This window comes from Perca fluviatilis, chromosome 4, assembly GCF_010015445.1.
Source record: "Perca fluviatilis chromosome 4, GENO_Pfluv_1.0, whole genome shotgun sequence".
Taxonomy (NCBI): Eukaryota; Metazoa; Chordata; class Actinopteri; order Perciformes; family Percidae; genus Perca; species Perca fluviatilis.
The window spans coordinates 36,523,813-36,536,334 of record NC_053115.1 but is presented as its reverse complement, the minus strand read 5'-3'; the positions used below and the strand labels follow the sequence as shown (position 1 = coordinate 36,536,334).

The window sequence follows — 12,522 nt, the reverse complement described above, 5'->3', positions numbered from 1 at the left end:
GATTCCAAAAATGTAATGAATGAATCCCATATTTGATGGAAAATATGGCTTTCGTGTTTAATGGCATATGTAAGCCTTTCAATCGCTATACATGAGGATAGTTCATGAACAACAAACACTTTTTCACTGTCTTTCTGGGCCCTATTTTAACAAACTAAGCGCACGGCGTGAAGCGCCTGGCGCAGGTGCGTTTAGGGCATGTCCTAATCCACTTTTGCTAGATTAACGACGAGAAAAAGGGTCCGTGCGCCGGGCGCATGGTTCAAAAGGCTTGTACTTAGTGTCTAAATTAATTCATACGTGTGTTTTGGGCGTAACATGCAATAAACCAATCAGAGTATCATCTCCCATTCCCTTTAAAAGCCAGGCGTGTTTGTACCTTGGTGCATTGTTCTTATGATGGCGGATTTGCACCGCAATATTTTTATTTTTAATCTTCTGCATGTTCGTGTGCTGCTGCGCTTCCCTGTGTGTGTAACAAGCATAGTGCGCGCGCTGTGCATAAGCCTAGGCGCTTTTAAAATAACAATGAAATGCTGCGTTACTGACTTTAGACCAGGTTTTTGTTGGTCAATGGTGCGATCACTTCCCGCTGCCTCAAGATAGCAATACGCCAAGAATTCACCTGAACACACCTCCCTGTAAGACCAGCACACCCATGGACGCAAAGATGATTGCAGGTGCATTTGCTATTTAAACGATGTGGGCGCTGGACGGTCTTAAAATAGCAAAGACACTTGTGTCGGGCTTTGTGCCGCGCCGGGTGAAAGCTAGGGCCCTCTATGTTCTCTACCAACCCGGTCTCATGCCAGGTCGTGAAATAGACACGTTATTTTGATTTACTGATTTGTGTACAGGTCACAATTTTGACGTTTATTTCGTATACACGTCACAAATTTTGCGACGCGATCCCTGCTCTCCGGGGTGAAAGTCCTGTGTTGTTTGACCCATCCACCACCCTGACCAACCTCCCTGCGCGGACATTCGTCTTATCAATACTACTCGCTACCGTCATCGTTCTATGATCACGAAATATGCTTCCCATTGAAATACATTGCTTTAAAATTAGTAATCAACACGAAAAAAACGACAATATTGTGTCCTGTCCGCGACTCAATAGATTCAATAATGTGACCATATCACCAACTGCCATGAGACCGGGCAGTCTCTACAACAGGTAGTTCTTCAGTCATGTTTGTGCCACCAAAGCTGATATCAACACACATAAAGACATTTGAAGAAAACTGAGAAAACTCAGATTGGACAGATAGTCTAGCTAGCTGTCTGGATTTACCCTGCAGAGATCTGAGGAGCAGTTAACCATAGTCCACCAGAGTTTAGAACACCAACACAAAGAAAGAGGAAGGTGCCGGGCATCCTGCCGCGAATGGTCGTCGATATAGACTAGGAGAAGGCTAAATCCGTCTCGAACACTGTATCCAGGTCTTATTATACATCCACTAAAGGAACGCTCTCTCTCTCTCTCCCTCTCTCTCTCAGAAATGACCTGTGATTGGCCAAAGTCTTGAGTCACGGGCTAGATTTTCTAAAGCCTGAAAACAGAGCCGAGTGGAGGTGCAGAAGGCTAATTTTCTCTCAAAACACTTGAATTACACTATGCTGAAAGATTGTCTTCTTGCCCAGCGACGCCAAAAATAATGTGCCTACCCCAGCTTTAAGTAAAGTAAAACAAAAGAAAAAGTAGTATTTGCAGTGATATCAAATGTGAAAAATGTCTGTGTTAACTAGAGAACTACGTCAGTCATTTCCTTGAGACATTTTCCGTCTCATTTCTCATTATCTGAAACTGCGAGCTCAGAGCTGGTCACTTTAAAAAAATCACCCCAATGATTCTCTCATTATTTCATTCAGAAATACAGCCCAATGCAGCAGCCAGCATGCTATATCTGTAGTAAGTGCTGAGGCTTGTTGTGTTGACTTTTCTCTTAGGTTCCACATGAAAACATGATGCAGCAGGAGAAGGACGGGGAAAGGGCTTTTGTTGTAAAAGAACATCTGAGGGTGAGGACCCCGGTTGGATTTGCCTCTGCTGCTCCCAGCCCAGCTGTGGGTCTCCCTGGTCAGCCTGCCTCAGTTTCCCTCAGTGTGCCTTTCCCCCCAGTCCCTCCCAGAGCTGCTTCTGCCTGTCGTCCTCAATAACCCAGCATCCATGAGGTGACACACAAGGGCCCTGCCTGTGTGCTGAGCATAGAGTGGGGCTGGTAACATGGTACAGTGAAGGCATCTTACAGGGCAGCCCAGCAGCCTCCTCCAAGGCTCCCAAAGGAAAGCATATGGAGGGAAGAGAGGGAGGGAGGAGGGAGTGAGGAAGGCGGACAATCCGCTCACAGCTACAGACAGACTAGAAATGCTTTAAAGCAGGAAGTGTGTGTGCACCAGTGTGTATAAAATACTGCCTCTTGACTCGGGCTGGCATTTCTTTTCCAGTCCAGCAGTGCTGAAAATGGGCAGCAGGAGAACAGACTTTTGCTCTCCGCTTCTTGTCATCGGGGCGCGTGCCAGCTGCTGACTCTGCTTGAGTGACACGCGAGTGCTCCGATCCACTTTCAGTTCATCTTCTCCACCCCTGCACCACTCATGCGATAGGAGGCTATACTCTGTATATATACTGTAAATATTTATTCTCTTATTTCATAAGGGCCCTACATTTAAATGCTCAATGTACAAGAATGCCAACGACAGCTCAGATGAGTTTGAGAGTACAGGACAGACATAAATGGAGGATGGAGTCCCTGTTGGCGAGAGATGATATGGCGCGCTATAATGACCCTGTTGACGTATGAATTCTGGAAACTTGTCTGGGACAGCTGAATTGGCCAACCCGTCATATAGCCAGTACCTGTTTTGCTCAGTGGTGATTATACTTGTCCAGGGGGGCGGGAAACAATTAGGACCCCTGAAAGAGCAGATGTTTTAGCCCTGACTAATGTCGAGAGATCTTTGTCTCACACGGTAGGTCTGTCCAAACAGCAGCACTTGCCGTTCTGAGCACTGAAGTGCATTCATGCACCACCAGGTAGGCATGTGTGTCCCATGTCTGAAGAATGCAATAAAACAGGCAATACACTTGCACTGGACTTGGCATCCTTCTGCTACAGTAAGATGGCTTTAGAACGGTATCCTACAATCCATTACAGTCTACAGCGCCACATCAGTCCAGTTGCTGGGGTCAATGATTCTACTAGCTGGTTTTAATATCAGCTCACTGCAGAGATGGGGACTCGAGTTTGAGACTCGGACTCATGCCGCACTTAAACCGCACGCAGAGTGTCTTTCGACTTGACTTGAGACTCGTCCTCAAAAGACTTCAGACTCGACTCGGACTGGAGATGCGGGACTCATGAACAATCTTTATTTTTAGGAAATCTGATGAGCTGATGAGCTGCATGTTATTCCCCTCCCTAACCAACCACTAAGCTACCTACGTAACGCATAATACGTCACATATCTGCTGCGCACATGAGGGAGGACAAACATGTAGACCACACCGGCAGCTGCTGGATCGTTCATCAGAAGCATTGGCTTTAAAATCTTCAGACAACAAAGGCCCACACAACAGAAAGTGCTGAATGCAAAATATGTGGACTCTAGCTCAAAGACTTGAGACTTGACTTGGACTCTCGCTCAGAGACTTGTGAGCATCTCTGGCTCACTGCTATGAAGTTTAACTTTGCCATGTTGAATTCAGCCTGAATATCATCAGTGGTTTACAATTGGTAACTCACACTTATACACTTACACTCCATATACTGAGATGACTTTCAGAACTGTTCAGACAGTTCTCTTTACCGACATGCAGCTCAGAACAACAGTTAATCTCACATGCAAAATAATCTGATGCAACCAGAACTTTTGATCCACATCTCAGGATCAACTCCTATACCAGCACATTGACAACATCTGTCTCTCAGCAGTAACACTCTGTCACTCTTTACACAATAACCTGAAACAACGCTAACGCTAACCCCCTGCATCAGACTGTGGGGGCCTTAGGAAGCTGGTTTCAGTGACAGACTGCGACAGCCACAGTGTGAGAAGGAGCGCTACTGCAGGTCCTCTCTTCCCACGGCAGTCCGACTTTTTTAAATAACAAAGTCATAACATGATGTAACAGTGTTGTTATCTCTGTCACAATCACCCACCACAACATGACAGATTTATTTGCATTTGTATCTCAAGTGCAACGCTACATACCATGTGTGTATTTCAATGTATGGCTGCAATAATCTTTCCTGTGCATCCTGCATGTATAAAGTATAGCTCTTTTTATTTTATTCTATTTCATTTAAGTGTATATAGCTTTATTTAATGTTTATTCTATTGTATTTGTATTTCATTTTTGTCACTTTTTTCCTTTGCTTTTGTAAACTCAATAACGTTTATCTTATCTAATCTTATCAACAGGAAGCATTACAATACTGTATGTGTCACATACAGTGTGACACATTGTCTTTTTAATTGTTTATTTAGCATGAACCAAGATTCTATTACAACAAAAAGGACACCTCTGTATTGCATGGCTGGTGATACCTCACAGTATTATAATAATAATAATAATAATAATAATAATAATAATAATAATAATAATAATAATAATAATAATAATAATAACAACTTCTTTTATATAGCGCCTTTAATGAAACCCAAGGACACTTTACAGAATTACTGTGGCTAAGCTAAGGGAGGTTGTAGGCTGTGGTGAACAAGTGGTGAATTTTTATGTCCAGGGATGTAGCATTGCGGATATCTGCAGGGAGGGTGTCCCAGAGGGATGGGTCTGCAACACTAAAGGCTCTGTCTCCAAAGGTACAGAGTCTGGTGTGGGGAAAGGAGAACAGGCCAGCATCTGGGGACCGCAGGTTTCGGGGTGGGGTGTATGGATGGAGGAGGTGGAGAGGTACAGTGGGGCCAGGGCATGGAGGGTTTTGTAGGTGAGAAGGAGGATTTTATATTTCATGCCTGGCGGCAGAGTTTTGGACATACTGGAGCCTGTCTAGGGTTTTGCTGGGGACCCCAGACAGGACTCCATTGCAGTAGTCCAAACGGGAGGTAATGAACGCATGAATGAGGGTTTCTACCACAAAGTCAGAGAGTGATGGCCGGAGTCTGGAAATGTTTTTAAGATGAAAAAAGGTGGATTTGGTGACGAGTATGGAAAGAGAGGGTGGAGTCTAGGATCACACCAAGGTTACGGACCTCAGAGGATGGGCAGATATGATGAAACACATGTCCACAATGAGACCCATCTATTCCCCCCAAGAGCAAGCATTTGCTGTGACAGCGGCGAGTAAAAACATCCTTTTAACAGGCAACCCTCGGACAGAACCTGGATCTTGGTGGGCGGCCATCTCGCGACCGGTTGGGACACAGAGACACAGATATACAGATAAACCGTGGCCTTATGTGTTGATCCACCACTCTAACCTTTTGTAGAAGCCCTATCCTCAAAAAGTTAACAGGTCTCATATTTTACTACAGAGGAAAATGAAGTCTGTGTAGTAACAGCTGATAACCACAAGAGGGAAGCAATGAATCATCTTTTGGGCAAAGCACTTCCTGTAAAACACCTATGACATAGAGCATACTGACGATTAAACAAGCAATGATCATGTAGCAGAGAGTTTCACATCTGTTTAAAGCCGGTATCTGACATACTTCTTCACAGGAACACTGGTTTCTGTGGCGTTTCCCCTCCATTGACCCCAACCAACAGAAAACTAACTGACAAACCAGGATTTGTAGTCTATTTACTGTAGGACAGAAAGATTTAATACCCTCTTTGGTTGAAAACCAAAAGCTTGTGTTTGTATTGCTCAAGGACCCTTACTGTCCTATTTCTCCCGGAGGAGATATTTGAAGAGATTTTGTTGCCTAACACTGGGCAGTTAACCTGACGCACCAGATGGTTTGTTACACAGAACAATCTGAAAAGCCATCATTGGAAACTATTTGGAAGAGGGCAGGCACTTTCCAAAAATACCTGGCAGGTGATTGGATAAAGCATCTGTCTATCGCAGTATGTACGGGCTAACTTCAACCAAAACAAATTTTCTTCACTGCCAGCTTTTGAATGCTCTCCAGTTTTGATATAACCAGGGTGTGATTTGCCCCTTTCTGGTCTACATATCCCTGCCTCTGCTGAATTATGGGGACAAAATGTACCCCCCACCCCTCAAAGGGATCATCTACTTCACCAATAGCCTAGACAGATATTAATTATATACCTAAAATGGAAGTATTTTAAACTAAGTAAAGCGCTGTAACGTGAATAAAATCTGAGTGGCAGTTGATGGTTGTATTTAGCCGCTACAGAGCTCCGGGACCAGCGGCAGTTGTTTAGCTGCCAATAGGTGACTGTGAGCCGGCTACAGGCACCGCCAGATGACGGTCCTTTCAGGGGCCTTGGTAGTGGAGATTAGCCTGAAAAAGTGAGCATGACAGAAGTTTAGGCACCAAAACGACTAGTTAAGTTTAAGATAAAGATCGGATTTGGATAAAAACACTGTGCTCCGATATCCCATTGTTCCGACCATATAGGCTTTTGTGGATCACCTCCCATAATCTAAAATGTGGATCAAAAATAACAAGCGAAATTACTTTTCTCTAGCCTTTTAACACATTTAAATGTTTAGCATATCTTTGAAAAACTGAAATAAAAATGTAGTCTTAGTGCAAATTCCAACAGGGTAAAGCTAGTTTTGGGTTGGATATGTATTTATATTTCCATAAGCCTGCAATGATAATGAATAGGAATGGGGCATATCCCTGCAATAACCAATGTGAAGATGTCTCATCTTGGCTGTGTCAAACAGGAAACTTCGGCATTCACGACATGTTAAAAACAAGGCAAAAATCCTGAAGAAATATTATAAATAATTGTCCCTAACCCTAACCATAACCCTATGTGGTCGGAACAATGGAATGTCGGAGCAGAGGGTTTATTTTTTCGAAACAAAGGGACGTCGGACTAGTGGGCTGTAAGACCAAAGGGAATTTTTTTTCACAAATCACACCCTGGAAGTTATTGCAGTGTCTACGCAAACCTCTTTAGGAGCAACCATTATTGTTTTGAAGAACTCTATCCGTGTCGTTACACAAACCTAAATGACGCCTGAAGCTGCCAGTAGCTCCTCACAGGACGGTGGTTGGAAACAAACGCATTCCTTGAAGCCTGACAATTTTTGCATTTTTCCATCTGATCTCGTGATATTGGGGGAACCAGCTGTCGTGCATGTAAACAGGCAGTTTCACCTTCATAACATGTTTTTGGTACTTTGACCTGGAGGTTGACATCAATCCGAGGCTTAGTCCTCACTAGGGCTATCAACGAATATTCCTACATTTGAATATATATTTGAATTGTTTAAAAAAAAAAATTGACATTTAAATATAGACTGGTTGTCAGAGAGTTCACAGTGAGCGAGCGGGCTTTTGATGCAGCTTGGGGCTACTGAAAGTAAATACCGTAAACCAGACCCACGGAGTGCTGAAAGTGTTAAACCTGATCCTGAATCACAAATTAAAGGCTCTGTGTGGCCGGGTTGGCTCAGCAGGGGCACGTACACATAGAGGTTTATGCCTCGACACAGAGGTCCAGGGTTTCGAGTCCGACCTGTGACGATTTCCTACATGTCTTCCACCCCATTCTAACCTAGTTGTCCTGTCCATTTAAAGGCAAAAAAGTCCCAAAAAAGTTATCTTTAAAAAAATAAAAATAATTAAAGGCTCCTTTAAGAGCCACAGACTTCATCTAATGGCTTAGACACATATAGCCGACGGGCGACCGTTGACAGAAAACCCTGTCGATATGATCAGTCGCGTCCCCGAGGTCCAAAAAACTGCCACAGAACAGACCAAAAAGACGAGAGGAGACGAGACGTAATACATCTCTATAACAGCAGGCAACGCTAATGTTGCCCAAGAAATGAAAACCGGCAGCTGATTGGACGAACGCGTCACATGGGTTTGTTTTCTCCGGAAATTCAGAACCAGACTGTCATGGTGGCCGTTCAGAATACGATCTCATATTGTACTAAAATAGTTCACTGAAACGTGTTTCTGAAAACATTTTAAGCGAGAAATAGGCCATGCAGTTGCTGAATCTGTCTTCATTTCAGCTCAACAAAGGTCAGTTTAAAAGATTTTCATCAGATTTTGAGAGACTCTAGTCACCTCATTCCGCTTGTCATTTCCGGGTGAGTCCCGACTTCCCTGCCGCCGACCGAACATGTCAGGTCGGCCAAAATGAACGCCGACAGCCCCCAGACTGACGGCGGCACGGGACACACCGAACAGATTTTAGTCACTGACCTCGCCAGTCTGTCCCACGGCCGATAATCGGCCTGATGTGTCCCGGCCTTAAGAGATTTTCTGTTCTGAAACAGGCTTATTTACAAAATTTTACCTAAATCAATGATCATTAAAAAGCAGCTCCACTTGAGCATTAAAAACGTTAAAAAAAATCCCTATAAAAGTACATTCATTGCAGTGCCACCCCACTTCAAAATTCATGGAATCGCCCCTGTAAAATATAGGACGTTCAATTTTTGTATAGGACCAGCTCGGTATTGGGCTTAGTTTTTCCAGCTGTACACACTTTTCTTTCTCATTACAGCCAGTATTCAGAATATCACTGTCACTTACCCACAATGCTTCATGTTCTGTGGTTTGTCCATGCGAATGGCCAGTTTGATCTTGAGGTCACTGTCTGGACAGCCTTTAGACACCGCCATCTTGTGGAGCTCAGACTGCTTGGGACTGTTGGGAGTCGGGTGGAGCACAACCTGGGAACAGTCACATAATAATAATAATAATAATAATAATAATAATAATAATGATAATAAAATAAAAATGTATGTGCACTGTACAGTGAATACTGTACAAAGGTTGTCCCAAGTGAAATGACCAAAATGAAGCAGCGTTGTTATTCTCTCTTACCTTCCCCAGCTCCTTGTCTTCCAGAGCCAACACTCCTGTGCTCTCAGTGAACAGCTTCACCTTCACAGCAGGTAACGGCTGGGTGGTGGTGAAGTCACCCTGGGTACCCCAACTACACACACACACACACACACACACACACACACACACACACACACAACACACACAAACAAACAAGAAAGAAAGCATTGTGTTTAGAGATGATGATGTCTCTGGGGCTGTCTAACCCTTCTGTCACTTAGCATCTGACCCAAAAAAATTATAAATAAAAACCAGCATCCACCAGCTTAAACAACTATTTTGTATATTTCTTTGTGTTTCTGTATACATTTTTTATCTTCTCAGATTTGCCAAATTTTAGACTCAGAAATTCCCCCAGAAGCAGAGAGTTTTCATATTCAGGTTGCAAAACAGGTTGCTGTGTAGCTTGCTTTTAAAAATGTAATCAGTGTCCTGCATGATTTGTTAAACTCTTTGATGGCTAAGGAACTTTTTTGCTGACTTTCAAACCATAAGTGAGGAAGCTATATGAGACATGCAGTAATACAGTCAAAGATTTAAAAAATAAATAAATAATAGCATATCAATAAACTAAACATGTCTGGCCCTGGATGTGATTCTCATTTTCCATATCCCTGTGTTAAAAGAAGAACCTTAAAATCAGCTCTAGCTTGGACTAGGAGCCAATGAAGACCCACAACGGGTGTTATGTGATCATATTTTGTAGTTTTTGTCAGGATTCAGTAATCAAGCCGGTAAGACACAAATGCATGGATTACAGTTTCAGCATCACAAAATGATAACGTTGGTCGAAATGGTATGGTTTGTATTCGCCACGTTTAATCAAATATAAAATTTTGATATTTTTCCAAATGTTATGATCCTTTCAAAGAGCCTCAGGTGGAACAGCATCACACAACACACTGCTGCTACTGTAAGTGTGAACAAGTGAAGAGAGTCTTCCTCTGGGACAGTCTGCTGTTGCTCTGCCACAGGGTTTGTGTTTGCTTTTGATCCAGCAGCAGAAAACACATCTCTTGCAGTGTTTCACCTGAATACCTTCCACAGGATTCTACTAAAGAAAAGCATTCAGGAGAGAAGTGCTGGGAATCGCACTGTCACACCAAAAGGGATAAGAGACAACATACTGCATTGTAGGGCAACCAGTTTAAAGCTGGTTATGCTTCTGCAGAGGCTCCACGCAGAGCTTTCGTCATAGCCTACGCAAGTGGCCTGAGGTTTATACTTGTGCATTGGTGTGTGCGTCAATTTCTTTAAGAGAATGGCAGGGCCGGCATGTGTGTGTGTGTGGTATAGCGAGTGAGAGAGTGACGGGGATAGCTTCAAAGTGTATCCCCTGTGCTATCTGACCGCAGTGGGAAATCTGTAGCAGGAGCTCTCCTTGATTTGGACAAACAACTATGGTTGTGGGTGTCTGTGCAAGGAAAGGTGCAGTGCAGTTTACATATTTCAACTAACTAAGTTTGTGTTTTGGAATATGGATTCCAGAAAGTTGTAATCCTTAAAGCTGCTCTAATCTAATATTTAGTAACACTTTATAATAACCATCATTAATAAATTAATAGTAATTGATAGTTAATTAAACTTTAGTTAATAGCTATTTTTTTCATTAGTTTGGTGTAAAATAAAATAAGTTAATACATTTTAATAGTTAAAACTTTGTCAGTGATTACTAATTGTTTTGTAAACCATCTATAAACATTATTTAGATGCTATTATTGACACTTTGATACTATTATTATAAAGTTTCAACTAATGCTTATAATAATTAGTAAACGTGGTTTACAAAGCATCAAGTAACATTAATTTGGCCCCATCAAATATTTTTGGGGAATATATAAAAGAGATGATTATTGATTATCTGTGCACTGATATGTAAATAATGTTCATAAATGTGTTACAGGGTATGTATTAACCATTAACAAGGTATTATTATAATTATCAGTTGCAACTTTGTAACCATCGGAATGATGTTAATTGACGGTTTCACATGTGACGATGAATGTGACGTTAGTAAAGTGAAGTTATTTTATTTTCAAACGGGAGTCAAACCCCGCTCTCCTGGGTGAAAGTCCTGTGTTTAGTTTGACCCATCCCCCCCAACCCAATTGCCAGTCAGGGCTTACTCCCCCAACCTGCCTCCTGACGAGGAAATCTGTCGCTGATATACTGCTTCATCTTGCTTCGTGCTATGCTCCTGTCATAATTACAATGGCCACCAGAGGGCAACGCCACTATAAACAAAAATATATATATATACGACCTATGGGAGCGTTTTTTTTATATTTATTGTTCAGTTTTAAAGGTCCCATGGCATGAAAATGTCACTTTATGAGGTTTTTTAACATTAATATGCATTCCCCCAGCATGCCTATGGTCCACCAGTGGCTAGAAATGGTGATGGGTGTAAACCGAGCCCTGGGTGTCCTGCTCTGCCTTTGAGAAAATGAAAGCTCAGATGGACCGATCTGGAATCTTCTCCTTATGAGGTCATAAGGAGCAAGGTTACCTCCCCTTTCTCTGGTTTGCCCGCCCAGAGAATTTGGCCCACCCATGAGAGAGAGACATCGTGGCTTTCAAACAAGCAAAGTGGCAGTTGGTCAAGGCCACACCCCCACTCTCTACCTTGCCCCCCCCCTCTCTCCTCCTCAATAGCTACAGTCACAGAAATGGCACATACTAAGGAAAGCTCATTGTGGGACTGGCTCTAGTGGCTGTAATTCTGCACCAAGGCTGAATTTCAGGAAAGAGACTTCAGATACAGTATTAGGAGACCACTAAGGTCTATATAAAAGCATCCAAAGAGCACCATGTCATGGGACCTTAAACTCACTTTACATCGTCTTTGCTATCTCTTGTTTCTCTCACTTTTCCCTCACACAGCAGCACTTGTTTGATAAGTTACTCTCACTCCAGCACCGCTAGAACACACTCATTGATGTCACTCACTTGACGCACCTAACATCCTCGCTCTAACTTACGCTACTCACGAAACAAGAGGAACCGACTTTCATGTGATATATATATATATATATATATATATATATATATATATATATATATATATATATATATATATATACAGTATAGATAGATATAGGACGATTAGTCATTTGTTGTGGGTCCATCCACTTTCTTGCACTCTTTTCAATGGACTTTTTAAAGTACTTTTTTGTTGTAGGCGTACAGAGTGCGTTACATTCTTTCAGCTGTCAGTTATAGACCTAATATAGGCTTTTCAAAAAGGGGAGCTCAAAGACGGCCAATTAAAAATATTTTAACTTTACTAATTTATTTATTTTAAGTTATATTTTACATTGTTGGTATAATGTCTACTGGAATGTTAACATTTTTTTAGTGTACAATAAAAAAAAATTGTTTCGTAATTGATGTTTTCTTTGAAAAGCACGACAAAGTTTTAAAAAAAGCACATTTTCGAAAAAATTCGAAAATGCGAAGAACCACATTCGGTATTCGGCCTTCTGCCAAGTTTTTCGTTATATTCTGTTTCGGCTTTCGGCCAAGATTTTTCATTTCGCTGCA

At 42.2% G+C, this 12,522-nt stretch overlaps 1 protein-coding gene across 4 annotated transcripts in view; it reads right to left on the bottom strand.

Annotated features, from left to right (window-relative positions):
* cadpsa (Ca2+-dependent activator protein for secretion a) overlaps positions 1 to 12,522 on the bottom strand; it is a 244,851-nt gene that overhangs the window by 139,921 nt on the left and 92,408 nt on the right. For all 4 annotated transcript variants that reach the window (XM_039796735.1, XM_039796736.1, XM_039796738.1 and 1 more), the window contains exons 7-8: positions 8,959 to 9,070; positions 8,665 to 8,804 (exon numbers count right to left, since the gene is read on the bottom strand). In XM_039796735.1, the coding sequence (XP_039652669.1) occupies positions 8,665 to 8,804; positions 8,959 to 9,070 (252 nt within the window). The remainder of the gene's footprint in view (positions 1 to 8,664; positions 8,805 to 8,958; positions 9,071 to 12,522) is intronic.